General features: G+C 36.7%; 1 protein-coding gene across 11 annotated transcripts in view; it reads right to left on the minus strand.

Annotated features, from left to right (window-relative positions):
* The window catches only part of Invs (inversin), a 151,186-nt gene that overhangs the window by 65,719 nt on the left and 61,409 nt on the right, over positions 1-24,058 (minus strand). For 10 of the 11 annotated variants that reach the window (XM_020166884.2, XM_074051372.1, XM_074051370.1 and 7 more), the window contains one exon: positions 305-478. In XM_020166884.2, the coding sequence (XP_020022473.2) occupies positions 305-478 (174 nt within the window). Of the gene's footprint in view, positions 1-304; positions 479-3,229; positions 3,301-24,058 lie in introns of all 11 variants that reach the window. The other variant, XM_074051373.1, reaches the window with a different exon arrangement.

Below are 24,058 nucleotides of genomic sequence, written 5' to 3' on the forward strand. Positions count from 1 at the left end.
TGCTATGCAATTTGAATTATCTCATTTTATCTTCAATAGTCTCATCTCATTATCTCTTGGATCTTGGGCAAAATTTTAATCTTCCTGAACTTCAGCTTCCCCATCAATACAAAGGAGGTGCTACAACCTACCATGTGGTGGCCAGGATAAAATGACAAAATCTAGGTGAAATACTACCCTGGAATGTTTAGAGCTGTTCTATCACATGAGTGGTAAGGCAGGCCTACTTTCTTGAGGTTTTACACAATGAAAGAAAGCATTTGTTTTCTGTTCTCCTTCGTCTTTGACGTTGATGGTCTACTACCTTGTTTTTATCTTGTGTATCCACTTCCCCTGGTGCCATAAACTTCAACAGAAGTGCCAAGCACTTAGGGCTCTTGTGCCGGGTGGTCAAGTGCAAAGGTGTCATCTCTTCTAGATCCTTTTGCATCCAGTTCGCTCTGCGTGTAAGTAAGAGTTTCATGAAACGGTAATTTCCCTAAATAAAAGAGAGAGAGAGAATAAGAAATTTAGTAAGGGCCATTTTTTTAAAAAAACTTTTAAATATTTTGAGTATCTCCTATAGTATAACACTCAGAGAAATTAATAAAAGAAAAAACACTTATAATAGCACTACACTAAGGTAGTAATTACTTTTTTCCTGTTTATTTCCAGTCAACCACTTTTTAATACAAGTATAATACACAGTGTTTAATCAGTATTTTATGGACTAAGGCAACATGTTTTATTTGAACTAGTCTATTATTGCTAGTTACTTAGAATGCTTCTATTATATTCTGTTATAGACAATATCTCAATGTATACTATCTTTTTTTTAACATAGTATTTTTTCCTTAACTTTTTCATAATAAATTATCAGGAATCAAATTGCTGGGTCAAATTGCTGGGTCACAGTATTTGGTGTATTTTCTAAATTGCCATCTAGTAGCAGCAATGTGTGGGTGTACTCGTTTCAGCACATTCTGATCAATATAGTTCCTATTATTTATATTCAATAATAGGAAATAAGCAGAGATGTTAAATCTCAATTCACAGGTGAGGGAATTGAGATTCAAAGGAGTAAAATATTTTGTATACTGTCCTCTGGTTAATACAGTCCTCTGGTTAATTCAGAACAGGGTTGGTTTTCTTGAAGAGCTACTTAAAAATACATCTAAAGAAACAGCTTATTCAAATTGTTACAGGAGTTTTGGACCAGGCCCAAACTCCAGTGTTTCATATGTCAGGTCTGACCACTTCCCCAATATGCCAAATAAGAGACAAGTAATGGTGGAGGTCAGAGAAAGAAATTTAATTAATGTGGCACCAGTACACCACTGGAAGAGGAAAGGTGGGCATTTAACCCATCTTCCTAGTGTAGACATTTGCTTTAGGTTTAAATAGAGAAAGGACTAGGGCAGGAAAAGAGGTATGTATAATTATCATGCAGTCCCAGTCACAGGTGTGTTCTGGTGGGCATAGGTAGTGGCCACAGGTGGTCCAATTGGTCAGGTGGGACCTTGTTATAATGAGACATTGCCTAGTAGGTGGTCTGTCTTGCAGAAGCCCTGATGTTCCTTTTCTTAGGGATTGTTTCCATTACAAATATGTTATCAATTAGTTCTCCTCTTCCTGGAACCCTGATGTGATTACAGGGGAGTAAGTCAGTGAAGGAAAGAGATACAAAATGGATGCCAGGATACCAAACTTTTATGCTTTCAGTTAATTTGTGAGTCTAAGGAGGAGTTAGTGTTTTTTAGCAAAGTGTTTAAGCATGTGTCACAAAAGTTTGTAATCCAGATTCAAATGGGCACCTGAACTCCAGCCCAGATGTCATTGTAGACCATCCACTTGCAGGCAAAATTCGGCACATCAATTCAATCTTCCAGTTGGGTAGAATCAACCCACTTGGAGAAAGAAACTTAGGTACAAGAGCTAGAGCAATACAATGTTGGGCATCCAGACCAATGATTACCTAGTAAGTCTGCATAATATGAGGACTTTAAAACAAAACAAAACTCAAAATAGAGTTCTTTTGTGCTAATTTCCTGAGAGCTAATTCCTTTATTACAATTCTAGTTGGAGACTTGAACATGCTTGGCACCACAGATACTTCAAGGCCAACATGACCAAACAGTGTTGCAATGGTCAAGTCTCTGTCTACTTCATCCCTGTTTGTCTCTCCCTACTCAAAACACAGGGGCAGGCAGGATAACCTGTCTTTTTCATCTTCTCACACCCTTCACTTTGTTGGAAGAGGGGCCTTCCTGCACCATGATGCATTGAGAGGCTATCAAGGGTAGCAAGGAAGACATTCGTTAATCAAGGAGGTAACCTGGGTGAAGAATGTGAGACTTTAAGGTAAAGGGGACTGGCTTAAGCAACAATGAGGTGCAGAAGGATGAAGACTTGCCTGCTTGCAAATAGGGGCAGAGACAGGATGAACTGACCTTACAGGCTGGGGGAGAAATAAGGAAAGGAAAGATGGAGGCTAGGACTGAGGGGTCATAACATTGTCTACATTAGACATGTAGTCCTGGAATGGACTGAAAGGCAAATTGACTAGGCTTTATTATTTCCTCTCAGGCAGACTTTTCCTGAAAATACTAAGCAGAAGTTATTTCGTTATTCTTTATTCTGTACCCTTCCATTTCCTTCACAGTACTTCCCTCAGTTTGTAGTTTGTAGTCACATATGATTCCTTTTTTTAAGTTCATTTATTCAAATGTGCATACATTATTTGGGTCATTTCTGCTCCCTGCTCCCGCCCCCACCCGCTCCTCCCCACCCCCCCACCTTGCATCCAGGCAGAAGCTGTTCTGCCCTTATTTCTAATTTTGTTGAAGAAAAGACATAAGCATAATAAGAAAAAGCATTTTTGCTAGTTGACTTAAGGATAGCTATACAGAAAGATTCCTAGCATTGCTTTCGTGTACAAATGTGTAACAACCCAAGTTGATTCATCTCTAACTAATCTTTACACTGGTTCCTGATCCCCTTCTTGTGTTGACCTCTGTCACTTTAGGGTTTCTGTATTAGTTCCTCTGGAGTGGGGACATCAAATGCTTTCATGTTTCGGGTTTTCTACCTATCTCCATACCTCCGGTATGTGCTCGTCCCTTATCATGTGACCCAAGTCTAACCACGTTGCTGTATTTGTCCTAGATCTAAAGTCTGCATATGAGGGAGAACATATGAGTTTTGGTCTTCTAAATTTTTTTTGGCCCTTACTAAATTTAGCCTGGCTTACCTTGCTCAGAATAATGTTCTCCAGTTCCATCCATTTACTTGCAAATGATAAGATTTCATTCTTCATATTGTCTGCAAATAAGGATATTTTGACAGTTTCTTTACCTATTTGTATTCCTTTTATTCCTTCTTCTTGGCTAATTGCTCTGGCTAGGAGTTCCAGTACTATGTTGAATAGGAGTGGGGATAGTGGGCACCCTTGTCTCATTCCTGATTTTAGGGGAAATGGTTTCAGTTTTTCATCATTAAGTCTGATGTTGGCTGTAGGTTTGTCATATATAGCCTTTACAATGTTGAGGTACATTCCTTCTATTCCTAGTTTTCTTAGAGCTTTTATCATGAAGTAGTGTTGGATCTTGTTGAAGTCTTTTTCTGCATCTATTGAGATGATCAAGTGGTTTTAGTCTTTGCTTCTATTAATGTGCTGTATTATATTTATAGATTTGTGTAGGTTGAGCCACCCCTGCATCCCTGGGATGAAGCTGACTTGGTCATGGTGGATGATCTTTCCGATGTGTTGTTAGATTCGGTTTCCCATTATTTTGTTGAGGATTTTTGCATCGCTGTTCATTAAGGAGATTGGCCTATAGTTCTCCTTTTTGAAGATGTCTTTGTCTGGTTTTGAGATGAGAGTAATGTTGGCTTCATAAAATGAGTTGGGCAGTGTTCCTTCCCTTTCTATTTCGTGGAATGGTTTAAGGAGGGTTGGTATTAGTTCTTCTTTAAAGGTCTGATAGAATTCAGCAGAGAATCCATCAGGTCCTGGACTTTTCTTTTTAGGGAGACTCTTGATTGCTGCTTCAATTTCATTTTGTGTTATAGATCTATTCAGGTGATTAATTTCCTCTTGGTTCAATTTTGGCTGGTCGTAAGTATCTGGAAATCTGCACATTTCTTCATGATTTTCAAATTTATTAGAATATAGGTTCTCAAAGTAGTCTCTGATGATTTCCTGGATTTCCATGGTGTTTGCTGTTATCTCCCCTTTTGCATTCCTGATTTTACTGATTTGGGTTTTTTCTCTCCTCATTTTAGTCAGGTTTTCTAGTGGTCTGTCAATCCTATTTATTTTTTCAAAGAACCAGCTTTTTGTTTCATTGATTCTTTGTATGTTTTTTTTTGTTTGTTTGTATTTCATTGATTTCAGTCCTTATTTTTATTATTTCTCTCCTTCTATTTGTTTTGGGATTTGCTTGTTCTTGTTTTTCTAGGAGTTTGAGATGTAGCATCAGGTCATTGATTTGAGATCTTTCTGACATTTTAATGTATGCACTCATGGCTATAAACTTTCCTCTTGGGACTGTCTTTGCTGTATCCCATAGTTTCCAATAGGTCATGTTTTCATTTTCATTAAATTCCAGGAAGCTTTTAATTTCTTATTTTATTTCATCAATGATCCATTGGTCATTGAGCAATGTGTTGTTCAGCTTCCAATTGTTTGCATGTTTTTACTGTTGCTTTTGTTGTTCAGTTCTAGTTTTAATGCATTGTGATTAGATAGAATGCATGGAATTATTTCTATTTTCTTATATTTGCTGAGGCTTGCTTTGTGCCCTAAGGTATGATCAATTTTGGAGAAGGTTCTGTGAGCTGCTGAGAAGAATGTATATTGTGTGGAAGTTAGATGAAATATTCTGTAGCCATCAGCTAAGTCCATCCATTTGATCTATGGTGTGATTTAGTTCTAGAATTTCTTTATTGACTTTTTGTTTGGATGACCTATCTATTGATGATAATGGGGTGTTAAAGTCTCCCATTACCACTGTGTTGGAGTCTATTTATGTTTTTAGGTACTTCAGAGTATGTTTGATGAAATTGGGTGCATTGATGTTGGGTCCATATAGGTTGATAATTATTATTTCCTTTTGGTGTATTTCTCCTTTTATTAGTATGGAGTATCCTTCTTTATCTTGTTTGATCAATGTAAGTTTCAAGTCTATTTTGTCTGAGATAAGTATTGCTACCCCTGCCTGTTTTCGGGGGCCACTGGCTTGGTAAATCTTCTCCCAGCCTTTCACCCTCAGCCAGTGCTTGTTTCTGTTGATGAGGTGGGTCTCCTGTAGGCAGCAGGTTGGATCTTCCTTTTTAATCCAGTTTGCCAAATGGTGTCTTTTGATGGGGGAATTAAGTCCATTAACATTCATTGTTAACATTGATAGGTATGTGTTGATTTCTGTCATTTAGCTGTCTTTGTTGTTTAAGGTTTGATTGTGTGTACCTGAATCAATGTTACTCTCTACTTGCTTGCCTTTTCTTCTCCTGTGGTTTGGTACTGCCTGCCCTTTCATAGTTTTGTTTGCTTTCACTTTCTGTGTGAAGAATTCCTTGGAGAATCTTTTGTAGTAGTGGCTTGGTGGTCATATATTATTTTAGTTTCTGTTTGTCATGGAAGACTTTTATTGCTCCATCTATTTTGAATGATAGTTTTGCTGGGTAGAGTATCCTAGGGTTGTTGTTATTTTCATTCAGTGCTGGAAGACCTCACTCCATGCTCTTCTTGCTTTTAAGTTTTCCTTTAAGAAATCTGCTGTGATTTTGATGGGTTTACCTTTGTATGTTATTTGTTTTTTCTCTCTTCAATATTCTTTATCTATTCTCTGTACTTGTTGTTTTAATGATAATATGTCGTTGGGTAGTTGTATTTTGGTCAAGTCTGTTTGGTGTCCTGGAGGCACCCTGTACCTGAATGGCATAGTTTTCTCAAGATTTGGGAAACTTTCTTTTATTGTTTTGTTGAATATATTACAAATTCCTTTTGCTTGTACCTCTTCTCCTTTGATGCCCATGATTCTGAGGTTTTGTCTTTTGATGGAGTTGGTGAGTTCTTGCATATTCCTTTCACGGGTGTTGAGTTGTCTGACTAATAGTTCTTCAGTTTTTCCTTTAATTTCCATTTCATCTTCAAGTTCTAAGATTCTGTGTCTGCTTGTTCTGGTCTGCTGGAGTGACCTTCAATTTGGTTTTGTATTTCTGTTTCATTCTTTTTTCTGAGGTTTTCCAGATCATGGGTCACTTCCTCTTTAATATTGTCAATTGTTGTCTTTAATTTATTTATGTCTGTATTTATGGTGTTCTCAGTTTCAGTCTGGTGTTCATTTAGGGCTCCTATGATTTCATTTATTTATTTTTGTGTTTTCTCATATTCTTTAGTTTTGTTGTCTTGGAATTTCTTGAGTTCCTCCTGCACATTTTCAATGACCATATCTAGTAACATCTCTATGAAATTCTCATTGATTACTTTTGGATTTCTTCTTTCAGAGAAAGAAGGGTTCCTTGCAATAGTTTATCTTTGTTTTATTGAAGTCTGGATCTGGGTATCTATTTTCTTCATTTCGCTCTGAATCCTGTACTAATTTATTTTTGGGGAGAGAATGGTTTCCATCCCTTTTTTGTCTTCCTGTCATTCCTCTTGGTACTGTTTCTGACCCTGGTCTATGTGTAATTTAGTATTAGCTAACTTACAATAGTAAAACCAACAAAAACAAGAAGGAAAGAGAAAAAAGAAAAAAAAATGGAGAACCAAAGAAATCAACAGGGAGAGATAGTAGACAATTAAACAGTGAACAAGGCAAACACTTAAAGAAAAGATAAAAAAAATTCCTGGTTCAGGAACAGTAGAATTTCAGTCTAGTAATTCTGGAGTTACCCCTTTAGCATCCAGTCCTGTTTGTCTGCATCTCCAAAGCAGATTTGGAGCCAGTGTCTGGTAGTGTTGGGGTCCTCCTGTTTTCTCAGTGTAAGGTGCTGTGGAGAAGCTTTTTATGGGCTGGGGGTTGAGGGTTTTGGAGTTTTGTTTCTTCTTTTTGGTTTTTCATTTTTGCCAAGTGTGGCTCCAGAAAGAAAGTATTCTGCTTGGTTTGCTGAAGGTCTCGAAAGCACATTTGGAGCTGGCAGCCGGTGGGCTGTTCTTTCAGTGTATTGTGGCGTGGAGAAGTCTTACACAGGTTAGGGGTTCACGGTGCTGAAGTTTCAGCTCTCCCTTGTGCTTTACCTCAGCCAAGGGTGTCTCCAGCATCTCAGCAAGGTTACTGATTCACAGAGCTCATGCATTCTGCGTCTGTGTTGCAGTCGCCATCTTATATCTTCCTCCATATGATTCCTTTCACTGTGATTTCTCTCACAGAATGTGAGCTCTGGGAAGCAATAGGCTATGTTTTATTGACCACTGTACTCAGCATAATTCCTGGGACAAAATAGGTACTTATTAATTCTAAATTAATTAGATGAGGAACTGAGTTTAAGGAAATGAAATATCTTCCAGAAGTTTTTATTTTCATTTAAGAAATTGTTATTTACACCTGCCATATTAGATCAAAGCAGTTAAGAATCTTAATTCTCAAATAACTGTTATTTGCTTGCTCATTCTTATTTTTCAAAGTTTCTTTTATCTTATCATCATCAACAGTGTCATTTATCTGAAGTCATTTCATTCAGTGTTAACTCTTAAAAAGGAAGCTGCTAACATTTCCTCAAGGGGGCACCCTGCTCTAAATTTTTTGCCATCTTTTCTTTGAAAAAAGAAAAAGTGTTGAGGAAAAATAAATCTATATGATACTTATTTCAAAAAAATAAAGCTTAACCTTTGTGTGGATGACATTTCAAATATTGCAGAACAATTCATCATGACCTTTTAAAGATAATCAATTAGACAATCATTTTGATTTTGAAATTAGAAAAAAATAGGAAGAAGAAGGAAATTACTATATGTTGGGGGTGGTGACTACTGAGTTACAGACACAGTGCATGGCATACTTATGTTTTACATTACTCTGGGGACTTTATCTTCACACATCATGGTCCCTACTAGTAACATTTACTTATTCATTCATTCAATAAATATTAATTGAGCTTTGTTACAAAGCTTGCAATAATACAAGGTTTGCATCTCACTTTATTTATTACAAAGTTTTTGACATAGATTTCTTCTCTGTGATTCACTAAAGTATCCTGGAAAATGTTTACAGATTAAATAATGTATCGTTCTGTACTTTTATTTCCTCATCTGTAAAGCAGGGATAGTAAAACAGTACCTGAAATTATTATTCATGTGAAATAAGATAGATAATATTTATAAACTACTCAGAACAGTTTATAAAGCAAATGCTTCTGGATGCTGGTGACTCATGCCTGTGTTCTAGTTACTTAGGAGGCAGAGATCAGGAGGGTCATGGTTCAAAGCCAGCCAGGACAAATAGTTGAGAAGACCCTATCTTGAAAAAAACCCTTACAAAAAAAAAGAGCTGGTGGAGTGGCTTGAGATATAGGCCCTGAGTTCAAACCCCAGTATTGCAAAAATAAAAAAAAAAAAGCAAATGCTTAGCAAATGTTTGCTAAGATTGTTATGAATACATTTCCAGTGTGGAGGAGGCAGAACAAAACAAAGTCAGATGGAACGAAGAATGGTCCATGATAGAGGGTGGGTAGATAGAAAGATCACATGACCCAGTTCAGCTAGTGATTAAGGAGAGAATCAAGTTTAGGGACAGGTAAAAGTAAAATAGTTAGAATGATACACATAATGTTTTTGTCCTATATTAAGAACAATGTCCATGTCCTATCTACAGATAATGATAATGAGGACCAACAGGGGCACACCCACTAGGAATTTAGCTGGTACGGAGGGAGGGGTCAGTGATGTGAACAGGCTGGCTTTTGTTCCAAAGAACAGAGACCTATCAGATAGTATGTATGACAGTTGGGGAGAAGAAACAATATAATTCACTTGGATCAAGTTCAACCTTTTTAGTCTCATGAACAAGGATTCATTAATTACTTATTATATGCAAATTTAACATCTAGGAATGAGCAAAAACAACAGAGAGCTTCAAGAGCTAAAAATCAGAAGGGCTGGGGAAGGTAGCTCAGCAGTAGAGTATAAGCCTAGCATGCATGAGGCCCTGGGTTCAATCCCCAGTATTGAAAAAAGAATCAGGAGAATATATTTCTAGTGTCAGTGGAAATGGAAGATTCTAGTTGGAGGAGCAAGCTCATTTGTCAACTCTCTTAAGGTTGTTTGACCCTGGGGATGCATGTTCTAAACTAAAGCCCTCTTAGTACAGAAACAAATAATGAAATGCCTCAATATTTTCTTGAAATGAGGACTTCTTCAGATTTTAGAATGTTCTTATAATGCAAATACTTTGGGGAAGGATTTGGAAGTTAATCATTTAGTCCTACCTCTTAGGGCCACACAAAAACTGGTCCTGAGGTAAGGACTGCTTGTTTGAGGATCTGCTTTTATAATTTCTGAGAGGGTAGTAAACAGTGTAAGAGAGAAGGGGACACTAGATAGAAAGAGTATATATTCTTAAGAAAACTCTTAAGTTTGTAGTGAGGAAAAAAGAGAAGAAAACTCTGATGACTGGTGAGCAGAAATAGGAGAGATAGGGGAGCTGAAGTTGTAAGAAGGTATTGATTTAGTCACTTAAATGACATTACTCTGATTCAGTAATGCCATTATGCCTCTGAAGTATGAAAACCTTAACACATGCCTCTGAAACAGTAAATAAAATGGTGGTGTTTGTTTTTCATTAGGTAGTCACAATTTTCATCTGAATCGTCCTTATAATTACAAATACCACAATCTTCTTTTGTTTATCACTTGAGTGATTATGGCACTTGGACTTTCTCCAAATGTATGAAAAGGGGCATATAATCTCTGAAAGGGTGAATGAGAATAAAAAAATGTCATCTGACTTAGAGAATGGCACTTGAAATGAATTTGAGAAACAAATCAGCCTGAAATATCAATTTGAACTTTATATTTTAGTCTGTCCAGTTCTCTTAAGAGGAACACCTTTTTTAGAAAAAGTAGATAGCTATTTAATCTGAGTAACAATGATATGAAGATTCTGAGTAAATTACTTTGATGTTTTTGCTTTTGCTCTTTTATTTTTAAGAAATAAAACATAAGAGATATGGTTAATCCTCCTTTTGTCACCAATTATCTTCTCTCCTTCTTTGGAGATGGCTATCCTTAATTGGGTGTTTATCATTCCCATGAATTTTTAATACTTTTATTTCATATAAACATATACATTCATAAACTGTATGGAGTTATTTTACATGTTCTCAATCTTTAGAGAAATGATTCTGCATGAATCACTGACCATCTTTGACTCAAAGCAATATTTTTAAAGATTTATCCAAGTTGCTTTGGTTCATACATCCTCACTAGAGTAAGCATTTTGTTACTTGAAAATAATATATTTAACCTTCTCTAGAAGAATACTTAGTTTCTCATTTTTCACTATTATAAACAGTATTGTAATGAACTTTCTTGCATCTATCTCCAGGTAAATATGCAAAAATTTCTGAAGCTGCTTGCTCTCTAAAATACCTATTCCATTTTGCATTCAATATATTCATTCCATCAGTAACATATAAAAATTTCTGTTTCTCCACATCTTTGTCAAATTTAGTTTTTTCAGGCTTGTTAAGTTTTACAAATCTAATTGGTATACAGTTGTGTTTTTATTGTAAATTTAATTTGTATCTCCCTAATTGAAGTGGAATGTTTGGTTATTTGCTTCTTCTTGTGAATAGCCTTTTGTATTGTTTAATAATTTTGAAATGGCTATTTGTCTTTTTCTTACTGGAATTCTTTAATAGAATTCTTTACTATTCTAGACACTAACTCTTGGTTTTGCAAATATCTTTTCTTTTGTGCAGCTTATATTTTTGCTTTGCTTAGGCTCTTCTACTAGGAATGAATTAATAATCTGAATGATGATATTGTTAGCTTTTTTAGCACTTGATTTTTTCAAATATATTTTGGAGTTTTTGTTTTCAAGTGGATTTTAAAGAGAAGACACTTGCTATTGTTTTTTCATTTGTTTCTTTGTTTTTCCTTATTCTCTTTGCTCACCCTTCTATTTACTTACAATGGTCTCTTGGAGCTCTGTGTCCAGTGATATTAGGGATACCATAGTTATTGTCCCTTAGGTGGTGGGTAATTTCCTGATGCTGAGTCTTGCACTTGAGGAGAAGTCTCAAAAGTCCTGCTACTTCTCCGAACAGCTTTCTCTCAAATTAAAGCCTCATATTAAGACAAAGAATATTCAAAACTTCCAAGTGTCTTCTTTAAGTTAGCAAAAACACAACTGCCTTTCAATCACTCACTGGAAAGAAGGGGTTTCTTCCTGAGCCTGATGTAGCTCAAATCACATTCCTGAAGACTTCTGTCTGTTCCTAGTAAGTGCCTTTAACTTCTAGATAATTGGAAGCTGATCCTCACAACATTCTAATCCTTACCTCTATATTTCCTCTCAAAATAACTACCATATTTTCTATATCTGGACACCAGGAGCCTTTAATATTTGCCTTCAGCTCAACAATGACTTCAGCTCAATTACTTCAACAGACTTTACTGCCTAAAACTTGGCTAATACTGTCTCTAATAATCCCTTTCCAAATGTTTTGCAAAAATAATGCTTTGAGTCCTACAAGTATACTCATTAAACTGCATTCATGTTCTTGGTATCCATTGTACTTGAGGAGAAAACATTTGTTCCCTTATACACAAATGGTCATGATGTTTTTGTTCATTTATAGGTTTATATATAATTTTCTCCCAGAAATATTATAAATATATTTATAACAGCAAATATAAATAAATGTAAAGAAGGCATACTGTCCTATTTCATTCTAAATGCTAACCATATTTTATACCAAAAATATATTATTTAAAATTGAAATGGAAAAATAGAAACATGATTTGTTATTAAATATAATGGTGTCCACATAATTATATATTTATAAACTTTCATATCATTTACCATATTAGTTTTTAAAAAGAATCACCATCTCTAGGAAGTATCTAGGTCACGATTATCAGTAATCAGGGAAATTCTCTTGCCATGGCTGCAGACACAAATGAGTTTTGAAGTACTGCTACAGGGCTGGGAGAGGATGTGTCCTGTGCCTTGAGTGCTCCTTATGAACTCAGTAAGAATGTAAAGGCTGACTCCTCTTACTGGGGTCATTTCTCAGAGGTAGTTTGTAACAAGCTTGATAAATGAGGTAATATCACCCACTGAGATAAAGAGCAGAGCTTGCTTAGTACCTACTAAAGGGTGGAGAATCTCAAAATTCAGCATTCCTCAGATGTCAAGCAAACCAACTGTGTGGTGTGTCCATCTGGGTTTTCCATATTGCCCTTGGTACTTGGAGATAAGGTAAACTGATGCAAACATGCAAGTGCTACACTATTTGCTATGCCATCAGTAATAAAGCTCTTTGTCTCTGACAGCATCTGTAACTAATGTGTTACCTTCTAAGTAAGGTAAAATTAAATCCCAGAACTGACATGGCAGTAATGCTGATGTAGTTTTCTAAACAAGAAAAGGCCCTGAAGACTGATCCTTAGGCACCATAAAGTTAAAGGATGAGAAGATTCTCTGAAACCATGCCAAAGTGATAGGCAAGATTGGGGGATATTAGTGACTCCTTTAGCCTATCTGTTGATGAGTCTGAAAGGTGAGAGGTAGGATTCAAGCAAGTTGCCCAAATAGGGCTTTGGTTTCTTGCTCACTTTCCTCTGGGCAGGCAAAGGAAGAGATGTTAGTGTGATGATAGGGCAGCAATCTGAGGGCAATGTGGTTGTGGTGGCTAAGCCGAGAAATCTCCAAAGCAGAAATAAATGGTGAGGGCAATGAGGACCTTGCTGTTTGATACAGAACTGTAGATGGAGTGAAAACACTAGAGTTCATTTGATTTAGATGTAAATGAGCAGCTGCTCAAAAGTGAAAATGAACACAAAGCCTTGCTTACTAGCACAGAGTCTATTGTGCTATTAACCTGATCCTTGTTGTCACCTGCTCTGGTTGACAAGCAGGACAAATCGCTGGGTACAGAGGTGGCTACTGTCTGAAGCAAAGCAGCTGGCTTAATGGCATCCTTGACGCACAGTTTCCCCAAATGCCTCAGCCTGCATTACTGATGGTCTGGATCACTTAAAACCTAATGATAGAGTGCCAGTGGTTCACACCTGTAATCCAATCTCCTCAGGAGGCAAAGATCAGGAGGATCACTGTTCAAGGTCCAGGCCTTGAAAAAATACCCAACATAAAATAAGAGGTGGTGGAATAGCTCAAGTGGTAAAGTGCCTGCAGAGCAAGCATGAGACCCTCAGTTCAAACCCCAGTACTGCCAGAATAAAACAAAATAAACACAACCCTGATGATGTTCATTGAGAGAGGCAGTAAGTGAACAACTTCAGTGATAACTCTGGAAGACTGGCTGTGGAAAGGCCACTCAGCGCAGTGGGCTGAAATGAAAGCCACTGTCCTCACCTTAGGCAATACTCCTCAGGATTAGTCATACTTTCCTAATTCTTTGGCTCCTGTCAATGCTGTCGTCATCAGGTGTGCCACTTGGGACACTACAGATGGTAGATTAAAGATACTCCCCTCTGGGGCCATGAACTATGGAAATAAATCATGGCTGCCAATCAGTCTGGATCACTCATGTAGATGTTCACAGTAAGGGCCAGTTCTCTGATAAGACTGGCTGGAATCAAGTTGATGAACAAGTCTGCATTGCCCAGGTCATTAGCTTTTTGCCAGTCATTATCTTTTTATCCATTATTGCACCAGATATGACAATAAATCCATCACAAACTGGGCACAAAGTAAATACTATGTTTTTGATGCAAAAGATATCACTGCATATGAGACTTGTGTTTCTTAACAAGTAGTCTGTTCCAGGTCTCAACAATCCCAGACACCTGGGGATGATAGAGAACATGGATTGCCCATCAAATACTTTCACTATTAGTCTATTGTTAGGTAGTCCTTGTGATAAAAAGCACACTGCAGTCAGATTATAGATGATCACAAAAGCCCAAAACATGAAACAGTTTAGTTTCAAGGGCTTCAGTACTGTGTTTAGAGTAAGATAATCAAACTGGAACAGCCTGAAAAGTGTCTACAGTGGTGTGTCATAGGTGGGCCCAAGGGTGTGTGGGCAAAGGCCCCTGCTGGGAACTAGTAGAAGCAATCTCCATTTTTCTTGTGGTGAAGGAGACCATATTACCTGGAACAGACTACTTGAAAACTAACTCAAAAATATTTATAGCTCTACCTGTTACCTCCTCCTGGTTCACACACCTGAATGAGGCTGTACAGTTATTAAATGTGGCCATTCCTAGAAAGAGTTCCTTGCAGCCTCCTGGATGACAATCAAGATAAAAATCGTGGAGAATTATATATATCTAGCTGAAAATTTTGAGATTCTGAACTGTCCATTCCTTCTTTTCCCTAAAAGTAATCCCACATCCTAGATTTTAAACATCTACAATCGCTACTTGATTGAGTACCTTGCTCAATAGTAGGTCACATGGGGGAGATCTAAGGTATCTCTGGAAATTTATCTCATCTACACTTACCCTTCTATATGAAAGGTATGTGTAAAAGCAGATTGGAGAAAAAGGTGAAGTTATATCAGACTGGCAGAGTGGCTAAAGTGGGAGAGCACCTGCATAGCAAGCCCAAGGCCCTGAGTTCAAACTCCAATACAAAAAAAAAAAATAAAGAGGTGAAGTCATATCTAGTAGGATGGGAGGTATTAATTTGGTAGTTGAAGAAGGAAAGCAACACAATTAAAACCACACTAAGATTCCACCTCACCCCTGTTAGAATAGCCATCATTAGCAACACCACCAACAACAGGTGTTGGCGAGGATATGGGGAAAAAGGAACCCTCTTACACTGTTGGTGGGAATGTAAACTAGTACAACCACTCTGGAAAAAAATTTGGAGGCTACTTAAAAAGCCAGACATTGATCTACCATTGGATCCAGCAATACCACTCTTGGGCATATACCCAAAAGACTGTGACACAGGTTACTCCAGAGGCACCTGCACGCCCATGTTTATTGTGGCACTATTCACAATAGCCAAGTTATGGAAACAGTCAAGATGCCCCACTACTGAAGAATGGATCAAGAAAATGTGGTATCTATACACAATGGAATTTTATGCAGCCATGAAGAAGAATGAAATGTTATCATTTGCTGGTAAATGGATGGAATTGGAGAACATCATTCTGAGTGAGGTTAGCCTGGCCCAAAAGACCAAAAATTGTATGTTCTCCCTCATATGCAGACATTAGATCAAGGGCAAACACAACAAGGTGATTGGACTTTGAGCACATGATAAAAGCGAGAGCACACAGGGAGGTATGAGGATAGGTAAGACACCTAAAAAATTAGCTAGCATTTGTTGCCCTCAATGCAGAGAAACTAAAGCAGATACCTTAAAAGCAACTGAGGCCAATAGAAGAAGGCGATCAGGAACTAGAGAAAAGGTTAGATCAAAAAGAATTAACCTAGAAGGTAACACACATGCACAGGAAATTAATGTGAGTCAACTCCCTGTATAGCTATCCTTATCTCAACTAGCAAAAACCCTTGTTCCTTTCTATTATTGCTTATACTCTCTCTTCGACAAAATTAGAGATAAGGGCAAAATAGTTTCTGCAGGGTATCGAGGGGGTGGGGGGGAGAAGGAGGGGGTGGAGTGGGTGGTAAGGGAGGGGGTGGGGGCAGGGGGGAGAAATGACCCAAGCATTGTATGCACATATGAATAATAATAATAATAAATAAAATGATTTACAGATTAAAAAAAAAAAGAAGGAAAGCAACAACTTCAGTGCCAGGGAAAGGTATACCTTAGACCTTGTGAGATATAGGGAGGGGAAAAACAATTAATACCCTACCCTCTGGATCCACTTTTGCATCCTGGCAAAACAAAGATGGTTTGACACCTGAATCAAACAGCAAGTGGGGTTGAAATCTGACATGCTGCTGTTTGCCACCCTTACCTATGTGCAATGAAGCAGAAAAATTCACATGGACATTGTTGGATCTGGTTCTTTTGCTATGCTTGATGCCAACGGTATTAGTTCCTCATCAGTACCCATCAATGTGGACCCACCTGTACATGCAGAAGCATAGAGACTGGCACAACCTTATCTGATGGCTATAAATCCATATGCTTCTTTGAGTATATGAGAAATCTTGGGTTATGGAATATATGCCAATTGAAGCTGTAATAATAGTCCAAGAATAACAACAAATTCTGGCCTAAGCTGATTTGTGACTCTTAAGGTCATATGTTTATATATGGAGGAGAACAGCCATGGTATATGCTTCCATTGGGTTTGGAGGCTATAGTACCAAAGATCACCCTTGCATGGGTGATAATAGAATGTTCTCAGATTCTGGCTGAAGTAATACCTACTGTCTCCTCTGGTATATACTCACACTTGACTTAATCTAGGACACTGGGGGATATGGTTGAAGTCAATATTGCAAGATGTTTTCATCCTGCCACTGGGAGTGCTGTTAATTAAGAGCTATGTAAGACTAATTAAAGTGATTTGGTCCCAACCTCTGTTGGTCAGATTAATCAGAGTTGCTGATGGAATGGCATACTCATATCAAGCAAATGTAGGGATAACGGTTGGGTTGTTGGGACAGGCAATCTAGCAAGGGCCCTATGCATTCCTCATGTTCTTGTTGAGAATGCCAAGAATGCAAAGTGTTGACTACTCTTTACCTGGGCTACTTCTCAGTGTTGTATTTGCAGCAAACAACTGAAGGGATGAGGTCATGTCTTCCTTCAGGCTTAGGTAGTGTTTAATATAAAAATGGTAGTTTCCTAAAGTACAGTGCTCCTCAGCTATGGTAGAAACCCACTATGTGCAGCAACTATCTGGCCATCACAACATTCCAAGGTTTCTTGGGGACAAGGGAAACCAATGCAAACACATAGGTGCTCGTACATTTTGGCTGTGTTGTGAATAATAAACTCCTGACCCTGGAGTCTAGTGTCTATGGTCAGCATCCATTAAATAGTAACAGACTAAATACTTAGCTTGTAGGTAGGATAAAATCAAATCCCAGGCCTTGCAAATAATTCTGTATTATTATAATATGGAATACAGTTTAAGAAGTGAAAAACATGATTAGAGAGGCAAATAGAGGTTAGAAAATGACGGTATAATATAGCATGATAATGAACCTAAATTTTGTCATATTGGTAAAGGGGAGGGCTATAGATTGTGTTCCCTCAAAATTCACATGTTGAAATTCTAACTGTCATTGTATTAGGTGGGGCCTTAGTGCAGTGGCTAGTTCATGAGGATGGATCTCTCATGCATGGGAACTAGTGCCTTTAAAGAGACTCCAAAGAGCTCTCTTGCTCTTTTCTGTCACATGAGAGCTCAATGAAAAGATAGCATCTATGAGTCAGGAAGCAGGCTCTCCTCAGATATAGAATCTGCCAGTGCCTCCAGGCTATGAGAAATAAATGTTTTTTGCTTAAGCTACTAAGTTCGTAGTATTTTTGTTATAGTAGCCTGAGTGGAGTAAGACAGGGTGCAGTGCAAAATTTAAGAAAATGAAATGATTAGATTTGCATTTTTAAAAAATAAAAGGTTGTATGAAGCATTGATGTGGAGGGAGCAAATCTTTAGGCAAGAAGAGCAGTTAGGGAGTTATGACTGCAATCAACAGAAGTATTGCAAATAAGGGGGCAAGTTTATGAAAAACAAGATTTCTGAATGGGCACAAGATGGAAAGTGAAAATACAGAAGAAACATGAGGGTCAGGGATGAAGTTTTTGTGTGTGTGTGTGTGTGTTTTTCATAACTGTATTTGCTCCTTTGAGTTTATAAATATACCACATTTAAGTTTACTAACATTCTAAGTTTTTCCCTTTGCAAACAACTTAAAACTGTGACATGAAACAGAAAGGTGGGTTAAAGAGCAATCCTAGGTACTATAGTACATTGGAAAAATTAACACTGAGATTTAAACACTTCTAATTTTCTCTACAAATTGGCATAGTTGTCTTAATAATGATGATGATGATGGTCATTACAACAGCAAAACTAACCATCCGACAGCAACAAAAACAACAAAACAAAAAGTTAGAAACCAAAATATGACTGAAAATTACTTAAGTCTTTACAGCAATTTCTCAAGAAAGCAATGAATATTTTTAAATGTAAAAAATATTTCACAAAATTCCTCTGTATCTTTTTTTTCTTAGCCCCAAGTCCTCTCTTAAGCAGGACAGAGTCTCATCAAAATTATCTCCTTCCCTCAAAATAAGCTCAAGCTCACTGCTTGAGCAGACTCTTGTCTTTTCAGCCTTTTCCTCCTTTTCACACAAGCATAGCCTAACATCTCTTTTCTTTTTTCTATGGGCAGGGCAGGATTTATTTCTGACATCCTGGGAATCATGGCTGGCTGTCCTTGTTGGATGTGTCCTTCACGAACTCTTCTGGCTAACCTGGTCAATTTCCAGGAAACATAATTTCATGACTAAAGTTAGGATTCACTAACTGTCACCATGCTTCTAGTCAGAAGGAGAAGATGGAATAGTCACTAAGGCCTCTTTCTAATGTGTGAATTTAACTACAAATCCCTCCCTGAGTGCCCCAACTAAATTCATTCCACTAATGATCACACTGACAGAGATGCCCTATTCATTCTAGTATGTGCAAAATACCAAAGAAGAGCACAGATTTGTGTGACCTGATGATATGATATGAATGCTAGACTAGTATCTAGGTAAGGTCTTATAAACTAGAATTATGAAAAATCACTTAACAAAATTCTGTACAGCAAGGGATGAAGATTTTTGAGGTTTTTTTTTAACATGTAGAGTTGGAAACATGTGAAGGAAATCTAATTAGAGATGTATAGAAAGAAAGAGGAGATACATGGGCATGAAGACTGGAGGTGACAGCTACATCAAAATATAGGTTTGAGTCATCTGTATTAATAGCTGCCTCACTATTTTCTACAAAGGCAATAAATTTTAATTATTATTTTTTTAAAAGTCAAACTACACAAAATGGAAATATGACTCTCTACATCCTACTTGAAAAAAACCATAATTTAGATATATGCTAAGTGGCTCTGTACAATACAATCTAATATTGTTCTTTTACCTACCACTACCCATAAAATATAGAGTATAAATGTTTCTATGCTTAATTTTCCTGTTTTAATCAATTTAAGTGTTTGCTTGCTACTCTGACTTCTTAGTCTTTAAAGAAATTTTATAGGAAAGCAAACAGTTATAATAAGCAAGTTACTGAAAGATATGAATTTGCTGACTTACAGAAATGCAATTAAATCTGTATTGCTTTTCCCAGTGATGGATCTTCTCCCTTAAACTTCTGATGGTCAAGCCTAAATACTACTGTGTTTTATGGCTAAAATATCTAACTAACTCATGATGGTAACCACATAACTGACCTGCCATCTTAAGCAAATCTTTGAAAACATTTTAAAAAATTATTTGACAATTCTCTAAGCAAAGGCTAAGAATGGTGCTTCAAAGACAGAAAAGGAGCTTTATTTGCTATTTTCCAAGTTTAAGATGCTCATCCATCTGGCAGAGCAGCTAGACAATACATCAGCCAAGAGCATCTCTCTGGCTTGAAAAAAGATTCTGGCTCTCAAAGAGGATTTGACTGAAGGAAAAGCAACATCTTTAGTTGCTCTGTGGATGAACTCTTCTAATATTCCTCCCCAATGCCTCCTCCAGCCCTTGGCTCCATCTACTAACTTGGTTTCCACAGGAATAGACAAAGCTATCAAGTGGTACATAGTCAAATAGCACAAGAGAAAGAGAAAATGTTGCTGTCAATGACTCTACTCCTCTGTGAGCCTCTTGATTATGAGGCTTTGTTACCCAATGCCAGATTTTTCATGTACTTTTCTAGACTACTATAATCTTTTTTATTTAGATTATTATAAAAATTAGTCCCCCCAGCAGATAGCATTTCACATATAGGAAACTAAAAAAACTAAATACTTATTTTCATAAGGACAATTCTATCATGCTTGTGAGGTTCCCCCCTTTATTTAGAGCAGTGCCTAAAATTAGAACAACCTTTTGAAGTGATTGCAAAGTGTACTGTGCTTCTCATGGTTAATATTTTATTTATGGAACACAATTCTTTTGTATTAACCCAAGAGTTCTCAAACTCTACCATGCAGCAAGATAACATGGAGGGCTTGAACACAGATTGCTGAGGCTCTCATTCACTGGATTTGATAGAAGGCCTAAGAATTTATACTTCTGGAAGGGGGGAAGTAGCCCAAATAAGGTATACATGTGTGAGTAAATGTAAAAATGATAAAATAAAAAAATAAAAAAAAGAATTTCCATTTCTAACAAGTTTCTGGGTGATGTTGGTGCTGCTAGTTGAGAATAACTGTTTAAACAAAGAACCTAATCTAGGAGTTCTTAACCTTTAGGAGCTTAAAAAAATCTGTTCCCATTCCAGATTAATGAAATCAGAACTTGGACTTGGAATTAATATTTCTTAAGTTCTCTGCAAGTGATTTGAAAATGCAATCAGGATTGAGAAGCACTGATCTAATTCAACCATCATTCAAACAGTTATTTTCTAAGTGATTACTCTGCATCAGACATTATGTTTAAAGTTGTAAATGCTTTAAAATAATTAAGATACTCATATATAATACAAAATAATTTATTGTCCTAGCATACTGAAGTTCAAACTTTAGGGAATCTAGAAATGCTATCTCATGGGGAGGCAGTGTGGTATAATTAAATCAGAATGGAATTTTGACTAAGTCAGATCTGGGTATTTTTTGCTATATTAACTGAGGGTAAACTACTTGTCAAAGCCTCAGGCTTCTCATTGCTTAAAAAAATATTAGTGACCAGTTCGTAGAAAGTATATGATAAAACTTAGGTTTTTTTTTTCAGGTAATTACTGCTTTTCTCTCATCATAAAAATAGCCTTTGTAAATAAAATACAACAGTTTGCTCTCACTGTTTGATGTCCATTATATACTGTCTGGACTGTTCTCCTTACAGATCCTGACCAGCCTTCTGAGAAACACTGCAAGTTATTACAACCTCATGTTTTAATATAAAACTCAGACTCTACATGCAACAAATTTTGTTCACCTTCTGATTCTACTGAAGTACACCAAGTCTTGTTGCAAGCTACATCTTTAGCTTTCCAATACTGTACCATATTTTTATTGATTCTAATATGAAGTTTAAATAAATTAATTCATCTATTCTACTAAGATACATTTGCCTTTAGGGGAACAGTTTCAAGCAGCTGATTGAATATACCTGGTGGTTTCTCTACTTCAGTTCCACACTGCAGATGGGATTTCTTAGGCAGTGGGAAAGACATAGGTATCAATAAATGTGTATACAAACTCAATTAAACTCAGAAACCTTTAATGAAGGCCTTTCAGGCTACCCATTAAAATTAAAAAAAATTTTTTTTAGCAGTACTGGGGTTTGAACTCAGGGTCTCTTGCTTGATAGGCAGGCACTCTACCACTTGGGCCATGCTCCCAGCCCTCTTTTACTTTAGTTATTTTTTGCAGGGGCCACCCTCAGACAGTGATCCTCCTACCTATGCCTCCCATGTAGCTGAGATCACAGGTGTGAATCACCACGCCTGGTTTATTGATTAAGATGGGGGGGTCTCACTAACTATCACAACAATGGATTCAGGCAGGAATGAGTAAAGGATGGGGACACAAGTGGACAAAAATTTTAAGAGTATTAATATTTATAAAGTTTCAAATTAGCCCTCCTCAGGATAATCACTAATTATAAAAGAAAAGGAAAAGTAATGATGTTATAGTGGAGCAATCTAGCAGATGTCACTTGTTGCCAAATGTTCAAAATGAACGTCACCATTACGAGGACAAACAGCACCTGCTTCCTGTTATGATGCACTGAGAATAACACGACATCACTCTTGTGGTGGTATTCTTACTATAAGTGCATAACCTGAATCTAATTATGAGGACACAGCAGACAAATTAAAAATGATGGATAGTCTGCAATTTAACTGGCCTGTGATCTTTGAAAATGTGAATGTCATGAAATAACGTATGTGCACACACAAAAGGTGAGGAATGACTGCAGATAAATGAAGACTATAACAACATAACAATAGAATGCAATGCTTGGTCCTGCATTTTTCTTTTGTATAGATGACATTATTAGGACAACTTGTGAAATCTAAGTATGGTTTCTGGCACAGATAATAGTAATTACATTAACTGCCAGATTTTGATAATTGAAATGTGGTTATGTAAAAGGATGTCCTGTGTTCAGGAAATATGTACTGATGATTTGGGGTAAAAGAGCATCACATCTGCAGTTGACTCCACATGGTTCAGAAGACAATGTCTACATACTCACAAACACTGATAGAGAAGGATAAGGCACATGGGGTAAAATGTGCATACCTGGGGAATTTGAGTGAAGGGTATATGAAAATTCTTAGCTCTATTTTTGCAAGTTTTCTGTAAACCTGAAATTATGTCAAAATATAAAGTTTGAAGAAAAAGAGGAAGAAACAACTTGTTTATTTTTGTCATAAAATAACACAACCCTTAAAAGATTTCAAACATAAAGAAAAGTCCAAAAAAGGAAACAGTGGTCAGCTAGCATCTCATAAGCATGAGGAACCATGGTTTCCATTTTACTACTCTCCTGTCTCTTGTCTGTCAACAAAGAGTTATTTCTTAGTCCAAGATTGCACTTAAATTTCAAAATGCTTCAGAATCGTGACTTAGTTAATATTCACAATTTCCCTGCTGTGAAAGCCAGAATTATTTTCACTTCATAGACAAGGAAACACAAATTCAAAAAAATGAAACAAACACACAGGAGAAATAGGGAAAGGGAAAGAAACTTAAAACTTGAATGTGGTTGATTGGGGGGGAGGTGACACTAACAATGTATACACATGTAAGTAAATGTAAAAATAATAAAACAAAAGGAAAAAAAGAAAGATAGAACGGGACAACAGCCTCTAAATAGCTGACTGACCATGATTTATTTACAGCCTGCAATTTAATTTTCTATAAAGTGAGAAGTTTGGAGTAGATGATTTCTAGGTTTTTTTTTCTAACCCTAAAATGCTACAATTCTAACAGTCTATATCACAACATTTTTAAAAATATAGGACTATAATGTCTGGCATAGTACCTCCTATGTAGCAGGTACCACACAGATACTTTTAGAATGAATAACAAATATATTACAAATTATAAAATGGATAGTCACACTATGGATGAAAGGTTAAATATTATATATGAGTAGTCTGTAAAGTATAATTTATGATTATAATTAGTTGTTTTCATGATTTGGAATAAGAATACAAAGCTAACTGTTCAACATTTTATAAAGTAGAGATTACAGTTAAGATAACAGCCAACTGATGTCAACTTGTTTGTACGAATCTAAGATATTTCCTATGAAGTTTATTTCTATATTGCTCTTGCATCAAGGATAATTCACCTTATTCTCATCAATAACCAATTTAACTGACTGTTTACAGACAGATGGAGAGACAATTGACAAATTAGTGCTCTCCAGGTTTGTGGCGTGGACATAAAAAGTGAATTTATTTTTCAAATACCTTTTATAGCCATAGCCTTGCAAGTAGAAGACATCTCATCTGGTTTACTATTGATCCAAATGACAAGGCTGAGCATCAGATTAAGGATATGTCAGAAACCTGAAAGAAGGCTACCAACGGATGCAGCAGGATGGTAGCTTCTTTCAAAATGATCTATTAAGGCTACTGTGTTCACAAAAGCAGTTGAGAAAACACAGCACAATATACTGGGTTGTATCAAGTAGCCAGCAGTGTGGCCATAAAAAACTTCTGATACTAATGTGAACCCCGTACACCAATCATGATACATGTTTATTTCCAGCAATAAAAACTGTGCCCAGACTTCAAGACAAACAAAAGATGTAGGATTTTTTTCTTTGCTTTCCTATTGTCACAG

This window comes from Castor canadensis, chromosome 13 (assembly GCF_047511655.1).
Source record: "Castor canadensis chromosome 13, mCasCan1.hap1v2, whole genome shotgun sequence".
Classification (NCBI taxonomy): domain Eukaryota; kingdom Metazoa; phylum Chordata; class Mammalia; order Rodentia; family Castoridae; genus Castor; species Castor canadensis.